This window comes from Loxodonta africana, chromosome 15 (assembly GCF_030014295.1).
Source record: "Loxodonta africana isolate mLoxAfr1 chromosome 15, mLoxAfr1.hap2, whole genome shotgun sequence".
NCBI lineage: Eukaryota > Metazoa > Chordata > Mammalia > Proboscidea > Elephantidae > Loxodonta > Loxodonta africana.
The window spans coordinates 48,877,515-48,894,440 of NC_087356.1; the positions used below are offsets into that span (position 1 = coordinate 48,877,515).

General features: G+C 46.8%; 2 protein-coding genes across 10 annotated transcripts in view; one reads left to right on the forward strand and one right to left on the reverse strand.

Moving 5' to 3' along the window:
• Positions 1–59: 59 nt before the first annotated feature.
• Positions 60–5,555, forward strand: THYN1 (thymocyte nuclear protein 1). The gene is made up of 8 exons (XM_003417403.4): positions 60–183; positions 338–460; positions 2,140–2,321; positions 3,438–3,506; positions 3,865–3,957; positions 4,563–4,658; positions 4,874–5,024; positions 5,350–5,555. The coding sequence occupies exons 2-8, from the start codon at positions 418–420 to the stop codon at positions 5,394–5,396; spliced, it is 681 nt and encodes a 226-aa protein (XP_003417451.1). The 5' UTR covers positions 60–183; positions 338–417; the 3' UTR covers positions 5,397–5,555.
• Positions 1,864–16,926, reverse strand: part of VPS26B (VPS26 retromer complex component B) — a 32,986-nt gene continuing 17,923 nt past the window's right edge. The window contains exons 3-8 of one of the 9 annotated variants that reach the window (XM_064268845.1): positions 14,724–14,888; positions 11,037–11,212; positions 8,996–9,138; positions 8,176–8,277; positions 2,649–2,724; positions 1,864–2,130 (exon numbers count right to left, since the gene is read on the reverse strand). In XM_064268845.1, coding sequence (XP_064124915.1) covers positions 2,656–2,724; positions 8,176–8,277; positions 8,996–9,138; positions 11,037–11,212; positions 14,724–14,888 — 655 coding nt within the window. In that variant the 3' untranslated portion in view covers positions 1,864–2,130; positions 2,649–2,655. Of the gene's footprint in view, positions 2,131–2,647; positions 4,013–8,175; positions 8,278–8,995; positions 9,139–11,036; positions 11,213–14,723; positions 14,889–16,926 lie in introns of those variants that run through there. The other 8 variants (XM_064268847.1, XM_010597111.3, XM_010597110.3 and 5 more) reach the window with 8 other exon arrangements.

A 16,926-nucleotide genomic window follows, 5' to 3' on the forward strand; every position in this document is an offset into this window, starting at 1 on the left:
CAACTCTCAGAAATCCCCGGGCCCTCGGCGCAAGAATGACGACTCCTAAAAGCGACTTTGGGGACGGAAAGCGTGGGCTTCCGGCGCCTTGGAAAGTGGTTCGGGGTGGATGTTGCTGAGTCGTGGGACTGCGCGGTGATTTATGCAAGACAGATCAAAGAAGACAGGAAAATTTAGGAAGAGGTTCTGCTAGATGGAAACCGGGGTGGGACGGGGGGACTTGAGGGGCTTAAGACACAGTTGTCTGTTCTTCGTAAAAGACCCTCGAGGCTGAGAGCTCTGGGTCGTGGACGGTTTCACCTGTCTGTTTGCATTGTCTCCATCTTGCTCTGCACAGGTTTCTGGGACCGTAGAGTTGCCACTTCTACCTGTCGGTTGATTTCAGAATCACTCGCTCCTCAGCCACCGCAAGGAGACATGCCGAAATCCCAGAAGAGGCTGACTGGGGCTGCTGGGTCAGGTGAGCTGCGCCTAGGCTGCAAAAAGGCGGTTCTGTAAAGAACGTTTCTGTACGACGTGCTGAATACTGTTCACTTAATACTCCGTGTTTGTGGGGAGAATGCCTTGTGGATATTTTTCATCCCGTCATCACTAATTGTTCTCCATCTTTTCCTTTATTCTTTCTCAACAAGCCCGTGCCCTTCGTCCCTTCTGCTTGTTTGTTCATTTGTGCAACAGCTATATGTTGAGGGAAAAAAAATTGCAATTCAGGGTGGCAAATATTAAGGTAAAAAAATAACACAGTTCCTGCCCTCAGGGAAAATGCAGACAGACAGTGGATTAAAGTGTCCAGGAAATGACTGTTGGGGTTTGAAAGAGAGGAATGCCTTGAGAAGGAAGTGGGATTTGGATCTAGCCTTAAAGAATGGGAAGATTTTCCACAGAAAACGTGATGCCATTCTTATATTAACGAACATTGTAAGTGGATGAAGAGCAGGTGCAAAGCACTGGAAGGCAACAAACTTCTTTTACGAAATATGTGGTGTTCACAGTGCCTCTTACTTCTTGGGGACCACTAGGACATTAGTAAGGTGTGTTGGGTCAGAGCACTAGACATGAATGATATTTAATGGATACATAAGCTTGGACTCAATTCAGAGGCAACGTAGTAGTCACTGAACATGGATTCAGATAGACCGGAGTGACAGGTCCTGAGCTGACATCTGGATTCTGTTTACTGGATGTGTGATCTGGGGTACCTTTTCCAGTTCTGGAAATATAGGTTGTTGTGTAGATTAACTGAGTTAGAGTTAGGGTAACACATAGAGCCTAGTACAGGGCCTGTCGTATATTTAGAACTTAACTGTTAGCTATTGTCTACTTTGTTCTAAGCACCTTTTCTCTGATTCTCTTAGGATAAAATCCTTTGCCAGGTCTCAAAACCAAAAAACCAAACCCACTGCCATCAAGTCGATTCTGACTCATAGCAACCCTACAGGACAGAGTAGAACTGCACTATGCAGTTACCAAGGAGCAGCTGGTGGACTCAAATTGTCAACCTTTTGGTGAGCAGCTGAGCTGTTAACCACTGTGCCACCAAGGCTCCCTCTGCCATGTCTACAGGTCCTAAATGATCTGTTTTTTTTTTCCTACTTGGCACCTTCAACAAGCAAAAAGGAGGCAGGCCAGGGTAGCTGAAGCAAAGTGCACAAGGAGGAAGTAAGTATGAGATGACAGTAATAGTGGCTAATGTTTACTGAGTATTTATGTATGTCAGGCATTGTTTTGAGCCCTGTGCATGTATTACCTCATTGAATCTTCATAACTATTTGATGGAATGTGTGCTCATTTTCCTCACTGGACAGAACAACCTGAGCAAGAGTGAATGAGTGAAAGAAGACATTTATTGACTACTTAATATATGCCAGGTTTAGGACCTTTATTTAATCCTTAAAAGCCATCTTGTAAGGTAGGTATTCTTATCCTGTTAAATGGATAATCCAGATGATATCCTGTAAAGTGGGTATTCTTATTTCATATTTATAGATCAAGAAACTGAAGTTCAGCCGTTGAGGTGCTACAGCTAGTGATTGGTAGATCCAGGATTTGAACCCAGGTCTGACTCCAGAGCGTAGGCTTTCCCACAGTGGAACATTACTTCTCAGCAGGCGTGACAGGTCTTTTCTTTTCCTATTGCAGACAAGAAGGGGCCATCAGGAAAACGTACCAAAACTGGGAACCCAGATGGGGCATCAGCTAAAATGGAGAACTCTAGCCCTCAGAAGACTTCAGCCTCTAAGAATTGTGGAAAGAATTCAAGCAGCCACTGGCTGATGAAGTCAGAGCCAGAGAGCCGACTAGAGAAAGGTGTAGATGTGAAGGTGAGATCGTATGCCTGTCTCTAATTCCAATTTGTTTATTTTTTAAATGAGATTATGGAACACCATAGGATTCCATCACCAGCTTCCTATCTATGAAGAGTGGGGAAAAGGTAAAAATAAATACAATCAGCAGGATTTATTACCGTCAGCTATGTGTTTTGTGAATCTTCTATGTAGAGCCAAAAAACAAAAACCAGACCCACTGCAGTGACCCTATAGGAGAGTAGAACTGCCCCGAACGGTTTCCAAGGCTGTAAATAAACCTTTAGGGAAGCAGGCTGCCACATCTCTCTCCTGCAGAGCAGCTGGTAGGTTTGAACCACTGACCTTTCAGTTAGCAGCCGGCCGCTTTAACCATTGCACCACCAGGGCTTCTTGTAGGGCAGGGGTTGGCAAACTTTTCCTGTAATGGGCCAGGTAGTAAATATTTTAGGCTTATGGCTCTCACAGTCTCTGTTGCAACCACTCGCCTCTGCCACTGTAGCAGGAAAGCAGCCATAGACAATACTTAAAGGAATGGGCGTGGCCGTGTTCCAGGAAAGCTATTTACAAACACAGGCATCGGGCTACGTCTGGCCTGAAGACTGGTTTGCTGACCCTCCTTAGAAACCCTATGTGGCAGTTCTTCTCTGTTCTGTAGGGTTGCTATGAGTCGGAATCAACTCGATGGCAACAGGTGTGGGTTCTAGGCAACAAGTCAATCTTAGGTTGCCTTCTCCTTCCACCTGCCATGCTCCTAGGTATTTCCTTGTTAACAGTTGGTATATATTCAGGGAAAGAATGTAAACCAATTTTTTAAAAAATTGTGGAAAATATAATTAGAAATACAATAGAAAAAAAAATAATCTAGTAAGTGAAATACAAGTAAGCAGCAGATTACTTTATTTTCTGGATTATCCATTCAAGGAATCCTCCATTAGTAAGGATAATGGGAACACAAGGCTTATTTACATTTGCCCAACATATAAGTAGCACTGCAGAGCTGCTTCTCAATAAACTCCTTACACCTACCAGTCTGTAACACCTCTCAATGTAGGGAAGGAACTGCCTGCTTCTATACATGCTTGCCAATTGGCCAAGGACTGTTTAATGAATGGCTGTATTTCCTGTTGGTAGTTTGGCATTGAGGATCTCAAAGCACAGCCCAATCAGACAACATGCTGGGATGGTGTTCGAAACTACCAGGTAAGGGTGTAAGGAGCAGGACGCCCAAAGGCCAGGGGGGCATAAATGCGTAACTTATCCTCATGACTTACCCAGTAGCAGAACCTTTGGGGTAAGATTGCTTTTTCCCAGAACCCAAACCTGAAAATGTGTTTAATACCGTAATTACTCTGACTGTATATTTGTAAATGGCCTGTGTTCTAGCCAGTTCCTGGTACAAATCTGGGTATCCTGGCAAAGGAGACAGACTTTCTTAATGAATTGGTGGACATTTCAAATAAGAAAAACCTCTTTAACAAGAACAGACTAGACTTCTGCTAAAAGCTAGTTTTTCCAGCTGGTGGGGAGGATAGTTCTTGTTTCTTCTCCCGTGGGCCAGGCCCGGAACTTCCTTAGAGCCATGAAGCTGGAAGAAGAGGCCTTCTTCTACCACAGCAACTGCAAAGACCCAGGCATTGCGGGGCTTATGAAGGTGAGTTGGACAGGTTTTTCTTGAATCCATCTTCCTTCCAGAGATACTTACTCATCTAGATATAAAGGGGCACAGCTTAAACAGGTAACAAAAAAGCAGCACTCCTTCCTCCAGGCGTCTTTTCATAGGAACATGGAAAAATTGCCCTGGCCCTTCCCATATTTTAGGGACTAGAGTAAGACAAGCCTTCATTTCAGGCCCACTAGCACGGACCTCTCTCCATCTCTGAGCCTTGGTCTCTTACTCAAAAACAGGGCCGGTGGTAGCTCCTCCAAGCCAAGAGATTTCAGGATAAAATGATTAACTGTGCAGGTGGAAAAAAAAAAAAAACAGCAAAAACAATGGCACCAGTAATAGAATAACCGTTAACATTTTGTTTTAGAATAGGCTTTTAAGACTTGTAGAAAAAGGGTTGATTTCCTAACGATGCTGGTCTTAGACCACATATTATTTCCAGATACCTGAGCCCTCGTTGGCTCCATAGCAAGGCAGATAGGTTAAGAATGTGCATGGTAAGAAGTGAAAGTTGGACTTGGATTAAAAACTGGCCATGGGGATTTCCAAGAGGTGACGTATAGGCAGATGATTGGACGCTTTGGTTTCAGATTGTGAAGGAAGCCTACCCGGACCACACGCAGTTTGAGAAAAACAGTCCCCATTATGACCCATCCAGCAAAAAGGACAACCCCAAATGGTCTATGGTAAAAACCAGGTCTTCATATTTTGTGAGAGGGGAGGGATGGACAAAGAGAGGGAACAAGAGGGTCTTGGGTATCTCAGATGAGGAAACCCTGACTTCAGAGATCAGAGTGGAGTCCCAGCCCTGCTGTGGGAGCCCCCTGCAAGCAGCATAAACACAGGGTGGGCAGCATTTGGCTGGGCACATCTTTCTGTCCCACAAACTGTTGTCATGTAGGTGGATGTACAGTTTGTTCGAATGATGAAGCGTTTCATTCCCCTGGCTGAGCTCAAAACCCACCACCAAGCTCACAAGGCCACTGGCGGCCCCTTAAAAGACATGGCTCTCTTCACTCGCCAGAGACTCTCAGTTCAGCCGTTGACCCAAGGTAAGAGCAGGCCCTTCTCCTTATCATCCACACCTCAACATGGCCCTATGAACTTCCATTTACTAGCTGATTAAACTTGGGCAACCTTTCTCATTGAGAATCCTCACCTGTAACATCCATAAGGGAAGGAACATGCCCCATTACTGTTAGCCCAGTACCTAACAATACTTGACACATAGTAAGATACTCTGTCAGTATTAGTGACTCACAGTTACTGTGAGAATTAACTGACATGTAAAGTGCCCTTATAAGCACATGGTGTAGCGTCCCTGCTTATAGGGAGACACAAGACCTAATTCTTCCTCCCTTTTTCCCCATTTGGTAGAAGAGTTTGATTTTATTTTGAGCCTGGAAGAAAAGGAACCAAGTTAACCGGGATACTACTGGTGAATAGGCAAGACACATCTTCAAAGAAGTCAAACTGATACGGCAAAAGAAGATGCAAGGAGCTTTGGTTATGTTTACTTGGGGTTGTGTATATAGGTGGCTTTTGTGTACTTTTTTCAATAAAACAATATCCACGCTGGAAAACTTTTCTTTTAAGACAGCATTGGGCACAGTTTAATAATCCACTGTCAACTTTTTACCTTCAGGCTGGCTTTTGCTGCCCAGTGAGATGCAGGGCTGCCTCTACCATCTTCCTTTATTGCAGCTGATAGTTAATGGTCTCTGCAAATACTGGCTGCAGAGCTGAGACTTTGTCTGCTAACACCCACTCAAATGCTTTTCTACACTAGCCTCTTCCCCTGCCCAAGGTCATCTTGGTCCCATAGGAGTTTAAGTCATTAGCAGCTTCAGCAAAGTTGCTAAGTAGGGGGTGAAACCTGAATTTACTTCCTAGCTATGCTCATTGTTCAGCAGGGGCTGCGCTCACGGGGAAGAGCAGGTGTTGTGTTGGTGTCAGGGCGGGAGCCTGCCTGAGGTTGGACAGAACAAGACAGAAGAGACCACAGAGCCTGGTGGACCATGGGCATAATACCTCCAAAGCCACAGGGCCTCTTTTAATCAGAGAGACAATTAAAACAAGTACTCATATATATATATTTTTTAAATACAGCCATTGAAAAGACAATACATTAAGAAACATGTAAACACTGCAGCTGCTTAATTACAAGTTGCACTGCTTGGTTTAGTACCTGTGCACTGCCAGGTATGGGGACCTTTAAAGGAGGAGGGGAACCAGAGTATCCCTTCCTTTTCACAGTTGGCCAGGAAGTAGGGAATGGGCGTAGAGTGAGAGAAAACAGAAGATGGGGCTGCGCACAGCTCCTGGGAGGCTAAAAGCAGTCTGTCATCTGGTTCTCCCAGGAGAAAGGTTTAAGATGCTACGAAAGTTGGAAAAAGAATTTTTGTCACTTGGAGCAGAGGAACTGACAGATGCTTTCTAGTCAGAATACCAACTGTTAACAGGCAGCAATCGGGAGCCTCATCTCATGCTCTGAAAAAGGTAATGAACACAGACCCTGCCTCCCTCAAACATACTAACCCCAACCTTGACAATCCAAGGGCACCTGGATGGGTGACCCTTTTTCATGGGGACTCAGAGTCCAGCACAGGGGAAACACCTGACCTTCCTTGGTTCTGCTGCCTCCAGTCAACTGCAGTCGTCATCCCAAATGCCCTTCCCTCCAGTCTCAGCTCTGCCCCGAGTCTGCCCAGCCAACGGCCCAAGACTGCACTCATTTCTGAGGAAAAGAGTTCTCATTTTCCACACTAACTGAAAGATGACACAGGAACCAATCCCGCTACTTTGCAAATTAGAGAACTCACACCACCAAATACTGTACTAATTGGTCAGTGGCATCTGCTTGGTCTTTCTATAAGGGAAGGAAGGCCAATAAGAGTAATTCCTGGTCATTTCCAGACAAGGCAGGAAAGGAAAGTGAACACCTTTACTACGACAGGCCAGAGCACAGTGCAGTAGCAGGAAAACGGCCCTCTTCCCTAGCAGAACAATCCTCATGGGGGCTTTTGTATATGTCTTTAAACAAAACATACAGTGGTCCTAAATTCTGGTCAGTCAACTGATGAAGACAAAATTTGGCAAGCAGATTATTTTGAAATTGTAGTGGAGGCCCTCCCCTCCTGCCCTCAGCTTGTGGGAAGAGGGGTAATGGGCTCGGGGCAGGAATGGGAACAGAATTTCCAAGTGTTTGAACCCATGCTTCAATTTCCAGAAACTAAAAGGAAAGCAAGGAGTGATGAGGATCCACTCTTGGGGAAGTAAGGACTCCAGGCTCCTCCCCTAGCTCTTCCTAAAGGGAACACACCCTCGTTTTGGGCTTGTTGGGGCGCTTAGACTAACATCCTAAACCAGCCCAGGCCCCAGGGCTGAAAAATGGGAGTTCTGTGGTAAAGGCGGGATTACCAAGCTTTGATGTTTCCTTGTGGGCGCCGGGGCCCAGCCTCTTATTTTCAACCCTGTGACTGTCCACCACACTGACCCCAGGGTGTCTCATAGATGAGGGGACAGTCTTCCAATGCCGTCCCACAGGCTTCTGTCCTAAGATGTTGTTGCCAAGAACCCAGTGAAGATGGAGGAGGGAGGTGTCTGGGTCCCTGCTCTAAGAGAAAGGCTAGCAAGGAAGTGGCTTGTGGGGACTTGAAAGCACCACATCCAAGACACCCAAGGAGGCAGCCTCCTATCTTGAGTCTCCCCTACCACTTTGGATGAGGCAGGCCACCTCAGGGACAGTAGAGGGAGTATAAGATGTGACTGCCCTGGTCCCTTTTTGCAACTCAGAAATCTCAGGGACATGTTGAGGTCCTGTGTCAGGAAGCACGGAGGGACAGGAACAAAGGTGCCCGCTCTCTGCTCTTCTATCAGACGTGAGGTGGTCCTGTGGGAGGCCTCAACAGAAGGTTCTTCTTCCTTAGGGAGAGACCAGCTCCCCCCACCTCAGCCACAGACTCCCACGAAGTCTGCTTCCCAACCAAGCCCCTTAGGTTCTTCGGAGAAAAGAATTTAAGTCAAAAACATGATTTTTTTTTCAGGTTGCATGTAACGGGTCAGCTGAGCGCACACCCTTCTTCCCCGCCCCCTCTAGCCGCTGGTGTTTGGTAGATGGGGTGCTGGGGTAGAGGCCCACCAGCGCCTTTGCCCTGGGCCTCACTGCCTGCTGTTGTTGGGCAGCTGGCTGGGGGTCCGCACCTCACCCAGGGAGGCTGTGCCCTCGAAGCGTTGTGAGGCGATGGCTGCCTGGTGGGACATGCTCTTCCGCACGATGTCACCCTTCCGCCACAACACCACTTCCTGCAGGATTAGGGGGGCAACACAGCACTGTAAGAGGAGGTGGGAGTAGGGATGGGCTTCCCAGGGGCCCCCAACTTTCTCCCATGGACGGGGCAGGGGTAGGGACGGGCTTCCCAGGGGCCTCTGACTTTCTCCCAGGAAGTTGTAGGCAACAAGCTCTGGTTTTCTGTCTCCAAGGAGAGCAGCTACTTGTTCCTCCCTGACACAGCAGCTACTTGTTCCTCCCTGTCCCAGAGGCTACTTGTACCTCTCTGTCACAGCGGCCACTCCCACCTCCGTCCCAGCGGCTACTCGTACCTCCCCGTCACAGCAGCTATTCCTACCACCCTAACACAGCAGCTACCCGTACCTCCCTGTCACAGTGGCCACTCGTACCTCCCCGTCACAGCGGCTACTTCTACCTCCCTGTCACAGCAGCTACTCGTACTTCCCTGTCACAGGGCTCCTGATGGCTGAACACGAAGGGGAGGACAGCTGCGGGCTAAGGCCCCAGGAACAGACCCTGGGTATCAAGAGGGAGCCTCATGCTTGCTGTGGGATTCTGGATGACCTGACATTTCCACTTCATAGTAAAACAACAAGTGGCACAGAACCTAAGGGCTCTCTCCCAGGGCCGTCCTGCTGAGTCTGTCGGGGCGGGACCTGATCTTCCGCATTTCCAGTTGCTTCCCAGGGTTTTTTTTCCCAGGGTGCCCAGGGCCTGTGTCCCAGGCCTCACCTGCTGTTTGAAGTAGCGCCGTTCTTCCTCGTCAATCAGCACCAGGTTGAGGTAATAGCGCACTGAGAACTTCTTGTTAATGTCTCGCATGGTGGGGGTGAGCTCGTAGCCTGCCAGGAAGAGCCGGATCGGGATGGACTCGCCTGTCAGGGTGACAGGCAAAGAGAGAGGCGGCAATGGCAGAGGGGCCCCCTTGACCTTACGCCAAGGTGCTCTCTGACCACAGCAAGGGTGCCCAGAGCGTGGCACGGGATGCTAAGGCAAAGGCTTCTGCTGCCCAGTGGTTTCTGAAGCAGAAACATGACTCTCCAGCTCCACCCCAGGTAAACCGCCTCTTCTTAGTGTCCTCACACAGACCAATGAGTAGCCATGAGTATTAGCAACACAGAGATACTGTCAAGCATCTTTTAATCACATACAATGTGTCCAGTTACTGGGTTTTCAAGAGGCAACTGTCAAAACCCAGCTCACTCACCATGTCACCCAGCAACTTCACTGCCACCTCTCTCCACCCCTAACTGGCATATGCCCCCCAAATACAATGGATTGGCATGATGGTGCAGGGTCTGGGAAAGAAAAAATCCTCACTCTGGCCCCAGTTCTTCACTAACCAGCAGTATGACTTCTGAGTAAGTCTGTCCCTTTCTCTGGACCTTAATTTCCTTATTTGGAGAACTCTGGAATCAGACTGTGTAATATTTTAGGACCCTTCCAGCTCTAACATTGTACCTTTCCAGTATAATCAAAGCCAATCCCACTGCTGTTCAGTTGATTCTGACTCATAGTGACCCTACAGGACAGAAGAGCCTGCCCCATGGGGTTTCCAAGGCTGTAAATGTTTATGGAAGCAGACTGCCATGTCTTTCTCCTGTGGAGCAGCTAGTGGGTTCAAACTACCAACCTTTTGGTTAGCAGATGAATGCTTTAACCACTGCACCACCAGGGCTCCTTTTCCCATCCCCAATAGGTGGAACAAAATTAGGGCAGTAATTCCACTGAGAAAGGCCAAGCCTACAGTGTAGTCTACAGCTAAATATAAATGATTTTTTAATTACTTTGTTTTGTTAGTGTTTCTCTTGGTGCCTCATTCCTACAGGAAAAATGACTGTTGACAGTACTTGCACAGCTGGTAAGAAAATGGAACGTCGGGAGTCAGGAGGGCTGGGTCCCCACCCCCCAAGAATCTGCTGTCAGCATCCGCAGTGTTGCAGGCTGCTTAAGCTATGACACACCTTCCACAGGGACAGACTGGGCATAAATGGAACAGAACCTGGGAAGGGCAAGCACTTCAAAAGGAAAAGATACTCTTTTTCATCTATTGCTGCAGACCCAGTGAAGAACATAAATGATTGTCACTCCCAAATAATTACACGGTTTTCAGCTCCACTCATCTCCGATACAACATTAGCTCCATCAGGGGAGGGGGCTGTCTCTAAATCCAGGAGCTCTCTTCAGTACCTAGTACTGCTGGGCAGAGTATACAGTGGTGCTCATTCACACTCAGTGAATGAATTGTTTCACCAGAGCTGGTATTACCTACAGGGTCGCTATGAGTTGGAATCAACTTGAGGGCAATGGGTTTAGTTTTTTTTTTTTTTTTTTGTATTACCTGAAAAAAATGAGGATTATGCGTTAATCTCTGGCTCTCAAGTAGCAAATGGTATCAGAATGTCAGTATGCTAAAAAATAGCAAAATGTCCAAAATATCTGCTAGACCAGTACTTTTCAATCATTAAGCATTTTTTAATAGGCATAACTCCTGAAGTAAAATCTTTGTGCAAGCCCAACCGAAAGACTAGGCCTGAGGAGAGCTGCTCTGGTGAAGCTGGGTGGGCCCTGACACTTCACAGACTCAGCCCGCACCTCTTCCTCTGTCCTGGGGTCCACACTGCACCACCAGAGATTAAGGAATTACAGGCTAAGGGGAAATCCGACTTGAAGGGTACAACCCCCCAGGCCTCTCCAAAATTCTATGACGCATCCTGGGAGAACAGGAATGGGGGCTGAGGCTTTCTGCCCAGTTTTGGGGCCAGGAACTCACCTCTCACGGGTGCCCCGTCCATGATCTCATATTTGGCGATGGTGTCATTCTCATGATAAACATTGGGGCCAGTTCCAGTTGTCTCCCGCTTGATGATATCTATCTCCATGTGCTTAATCTTGATCCGCACCAGCAGGAAGTATATCTTCCCTACAATGACATCTTTCAAGTGGTATCTGGGGAAAAGAAAGTTGAAGGAACCAAGGTGTCTGATCAGGGGCTGGCCCTCAGCACCTTTACCTGCCAGTTTGGTTTCAGTGGTGTATTGCCCTGTGTGTTGTCTAAAGGTAGAGCTGCAGCACAAACCCACCCACCTTCCCACTTGCACTGCTGTTGCAGTGGTTTCCCAGTATATTCCTTACCTGAGTCTCCCATCCTTCCATCCCATCCAACTCAAAGGAAGTTTTCCCTGAAGGTTACTTCCCTTCCAGGAAGGATCATGTTTGTTCACCTACTCTGCCTTCTCAAGGGTTTACTTCCTTTCTACTGTTTGTATTTGTATATGTGTTTTTAGATATTCTAATGTACTGAGGGAGCCCTGGTGGCACAGTGGTTAAGAGCTCGGCTGCTAACCAAAAGGTCGGCAGTTCAAATCCATCAGGTGCTCCTTGAAAACCCTATGGGGCAGTTCTCCTGTCCTACAGGGTCACTATGAGTCAGAATCGACTTGACGGCAAGCGGTAATGTACTGAGAGACCGGGTCTTCCCCTTTCTCGCTAATCTCCACATGTCTTTTAGGAACTCAGTCTAGATGGCTTGCAGCAGACAGGACCTGTCTGCTTGGACCTAACAGAAGGACAGGCAGGAGCAGTAAGTAAATCAAAACTCCCTGGGCTCTTCTCAGCAGTGCTCGTGCTCTGTGACCTGTGAGGAATTCAGTCGTATTTCATAACCCTTTCTGATCCTTTGAACTTTTATCTTTGGGTCAGTAAGACTGGCAGTCTGAATGTACATAGCCCTATATTACACATGGTAGGAAAACAGCACAACCTTTAAACCTAAAACTTAGAGTCATAGGACGTGAATGTTGGCAGGGACTTTAGAATTTAATTTCCTTACATCACAGGTGAAGAAATGGAAGTTCAAAGAGGATAAATAATGTGAACCAGGACTTGAATAGGGAGTAGGGACAGGTGTGAGCCCAGGTCCCTAACTCCCAGGACTGTGCTCTCCCCACTATTTCATACCACCTTCTGCTTACATTCTAATTCGGAAGACTGCAGACACTACGAGTAGGTAACTTAAGAACACTTATAAAAGCAACAAGTTTGCGGGAGAAAGATGTGGCAGTCTGCCTCCGTAAAGATGTACAGCCTTGGAAACCCCGTTGGGGCAGTTCTACTCTGTCCTACAGGGTGGCTATGAGTCAGAATAGACTCAATGGCAATGGGTTGGGTTTTTGGTTAGGACCCTTACGTTATATCTGAGGCTGCTTAGAGATCATAGACTCTAGGGGTCTTTAAATGTAAATAGACCAAAAGCTTCCATTATTCTGCGAGGAATCTTACACAAAAGCTTAACAAATACACCATAGATAAAAGAGCTGCTCTCCTCCTTCCCTGCTCCTCCTCCATACTTTCTGTGGCAGCCCCTTTGTTTGAAGCTCATACATCTGGTCCAAGCCCTTCAGTTCTCAGATGAGAAATCCGAAGTACAAAAACTGTTAGTGCCATCTGACCTTAACCGACGCCTTCAGTGGTACTGTGTCTTGGGGACTGTGCTCTTCCTGCTGCATCACAGAATCATGACTTTCACTTAGTGCAGTCAGCTCTGCCAGGACACCACCAGAGTCTGGAAATGTGCAGTCCCTGACTCTCTTGCACATTATATACAGACCCTTAAAATGACTTTTAGGAGCTTTGGTGGTGCCATGGTTAAGCTCTCCACTGCTAACTGAAAGATTTGGGGTTCAAATCCACCAGCCGCCCTGTGGAAGAAATGACTTGGCAATCTGCTCCCATAAAAATTAAAAAAAATAAAAATTACAGCCTAGGAAATCCTGTGGGGCAGTTCTACTCTGTCACAAGGTTGCTATGAGTCGGAACTAATGCAACCACACACAACAAAAATAAAAATGCCTTTTATCTACCAAATTTAGCATTCTGTACATTGCTGACTGGAGGCCTGGTGGCTCAGTGGTTAAGAGCTCAGCTGCTAACCAAAAGGTTGGCAGTTCGAATCCACCAGCTGCTCCTTAGAACCCCATGGGGCAGTTCTACTCTGTCCTATAGGGTCGCTATGAGTCAGCATCAACTCAGTGGCTACAGGCAACATGCATATATTGCTGACTAATGATTATTCTGAGCTCTGACAAGGTGGCACTGACTTCACCAGGTGGGCGGGGCATCTGTGGCAGCCACTTTGGTGGCTCCTTCATGGCAGGACCACACAGGGCCCTGAGACCATGAGGATAAAGGGGTATGAAGTCTGTTCACTTACATTTCCCATTACCAGGCCTAGATCAACCCCCTCCCATATCATCCCACCCCTACATTCCACAGGTGGGGGGCAGGCCAAGGGAGGAGGCCCAGCAGGGGCAGTTCTGGGTTACAGTGGGCATTTTATTGGGGTCTTGCTTGGTCTCAGGTAACAGGGGGAACAATACACCTTTCCTTCACTTCTATTCTAGGTACTAAGTATGCTCCTTGTTTAAAACAAATCTGTTCCCAACCCCTTCAGAGGGGAAACATCTGGGCCAATTTCCACTACCCTGAGCCTCTGGATTCGGGTTCGAAGGGGTAGCATAGTACAAGCCCTAATTAGAAATTTCGTAATTTTTTTGTATTGAATATTTGATTTTCAAACATATTCCGGAATGCATTATATTCAAAAGGAGTCCTGGTGGCGCAGTGTTTAAGCGCTCAACTGCTAACCGAAAGGCCCGTGGTTCGAACCTACCAGCTGCTCCGTGGGAGAAAGATGTGGCTGTCTGCTTCTGTAAAGATTTACAGCCCTGGAAACCCTATGGGGCAGTTCTACATTGTCCTAAAAGGTCACTATGAGTCGGGATCGACTCGATGCCAATGGGTTTCGGTTTGGTATTACATTCAAAAGAAAGATGCTTTCAATTAAGAAGTATTTTAATTTTCTAACATGGAATATATTTTAAAACATACATGGCTTCCCAGCTTGCCAGTTAAAATAAAGTTATTTTAAGACCTTTCTAACAATGCATCAGGTGCTTCTGGCTACAACTTATTTTAGTTCAGAGAAGGAGCTACAAACCACGGTCAGTGTTTGCTTTTGTCACTTTGTTTTGAAGACATAATGCATGCAGGAAACAAATGATAAGGAATGGGAACAGAATCTGACATTATTTTCATCAGTAGAGGGAAATAGGTGTACCTAGAATCCAAAACAAATAATCTTAAAATTAGTTTAGCTTACTTGGAAAAACATGATATAATGTTTACCTTCTTAATCTAACAGCCAAGATCATAACCACTGCACCACCAGGGCTCCTAATCTAGCATAGCTCAGTTGAACTAAAACAAAATTTTTACTTCCTGGTCAATCTACCTGTAGCCAGCCTCCAACACATACTCACCGTATTGTTTCTGTGGTCTACCCACTGCAGCCACTATGAATCATCCTGGTTATGAGGCTCTATCAGTTTGCATTCTGATTTAGTCCTAGCTTAACTTCCCTAGATAATTACTCTACAACCTAGGGGCCCAGGACACTTACTTGGATTTATTGTACTCAAACTCAATGTGCAGACAGTCCTCAATCCCAACTTCCATCTTGATGGAAGAGTTCAGCTCTGGGTATGTGCTGAGTGTGTGAACGACAATGTCCATCTCTTTGACAACATCATTGAGGCGGCGGCTGATGGTGGCTCGAAGGAAATACCTGTAGGAGGTGGGCCAACATTAATGAGCAGTTCTAGTCTCCAGATGCTGCCCAGATATAGGCACAAACTTGACCTTCTTGAGAAAATTCCTTACATTGGGTCTTGGTATCCCTTTGAAAATTGACCTCTACAGACCTACCTCCCAGAAAAAAATGCACACATGCACCTAAATAGACAATTTTGCCATTACAATTCCAGGGAGTTCAAAGACCCTTCCCTCAAATCCCTTTTCGGAGCCCATGACTCTGGGTTAAGGACCCTGCTCGATGTGAGAGTGATGTCTCTGCCCTATACTCCAAAGCATGTCATTTGTATGCCTTCCGGGGCACTTGCATGTTTGACGATGTATTCGTGTACAGGTTTTATTTTATTTCTAACTAACTGCTAGCTCTTTGAGTGCAGGGATCTGTCTCATTTGCATATTTGCACACCCATTTATTTAAAAATTATGTAATCAACAAGCATTTTAAAAGTTCCTCACAGTTAAAGGAGGGAATAGGAACTAGAGACATTAAAGTCACCAAATTCATTCAGCAAACATTTACTGAGCCAAACACTGTGCCAGGCATAGGATTAATAAGATACAGTGTCTTGGGAAGCTCACAGTCCGTTGAAGTAGATGGACAAACAGAAAAAAATAGAACACATGGAAAGTGCTAATTGAGATACAGAAATCAAGGCTACAGGGAGGGAGAGAAAGGCATTCCTGGAAAACCTAGAGGTATGAAAGAACCTGGCTTGTTTGAGTAACAGGGTCTGGCAGAACCTGCAGTACTTGGGGAGGGTGCTCCTGTGGTTGGGCACAAGCTAGAAGGAAACAGCTGTGGCCCTTGAAGGGTTTCCTATGCCAAGCCTAGCCTCCAAGGCCAGCCATCTTATTGTTGCCTGCCCAGCATCCCTGTCTCCATGAACTAACTCTACACAAATACTGAACCAGGGGGAAACCCCACTTTAACTACTTTGCTTCTACATAAAACTTGGTTAACCCCTGCACATATCAATAAGCATTACTGGAGAAAGTTATAAAAACATGCTATGCAATCGGCTCCCACTTGGGCTGCTATGCGGTGTGGCACTGACTGCTTCTGGGTGATCCTTGTATTCATCTGAGCAACATCCCTGTCACACTCCCCAAAATATTTGTTCCAAACCCTTTTCTCAGGGCTCAGGCTCCCAAGCCTGCCCTTCTCGCCCTGGTAGAAGACACTGCCTTCCATCTACCGAGCGGATGTGGGCCATTCCAGTCCCTGCTCTGCCTCATGGTGTACACCCAGGGCCTGGAAAGGTTGGCATCCTCACTCGTCTCCTCTAACAACACCTTATTTCTCAAGACCTTCAGAGCCACCCTGGTGCCCAGGCACACCCGGCAGTTAGTTGTCTGAAGAGGGGCTCATGCATCAATGCTTTTTAAAGTTTCCCAAGTGGTTCTAAGGTGGAAGCCTTGTTGATAATCAGTTTTCCGCACCTTGATCCTCGAATTTTTCCAATTTTATCTACATACTCAATCTCTCTCCTGCTGAAGGTTTCTTCCTTGGGCTTATAAAAGGTTTAGAACTCACCAATCCCAAAAATACTCTTGGGGGCTCAGCACTCTAGGCCAACCACACTGTTTTCTTTCAGGGCTGGCTGTCACTAGATGCAGCTCTAACTGCTGCATCTTCCTCACCATTGCTGCCCTTGACCCCTATCTTCTGATCCCCACCCAACAGACACCACTCCCTGAAGGTAACACACGGCCTCCTGGCTGCCAAACCCATAGCTTTTTTCTTAGTGTCAGTTCTGCAGTAGACATAAAACTCTTCCTTCTTCCTTGAAAGACCCTTCCCCTGGCCACCCACCAAGAGGATGTTACCCCGATCCTGTTGGTCCTGATACTTCTCTCTGGGCTCTCCTCATTCTCAAAAAGCTTACCTATTATTGCCTTTGAGCAGATGCCTCCCGAGTGTACCTTTCTGAGTTTTCCCTTGGGCCTGAGCGCCAGGCTTGCATTTCAACTGTCTGGTGAACTTCTCACCTCTCTATTTTGTCAGTGCCTCA

Excerpts from the sequence above, each read along its gene's own strand:
- THYN1 (XM_003417403.4), top strand. The coding sequence starts at position 418 with ATGCCGAAATCCCAGAAGAGGCTGACTGGGGCTGCTGGGTCAG. Across the intron at positions 3,958-4,562 it reads GCATTGCGGGGCTTATGAAG|ATTGTGAAGGAAGCCTACCC; the intron begins GTGAGTTGGACA and ends CTTTGGTTTCAG. Across the intron at positions 5,025-5,349 it reads AGTTCAGCCGTTGACCCAAG|AAGAGTTTGATTTTATTTTG; the intron begins GTAAGAGCAGGC and ends CCCATTTGGTAG.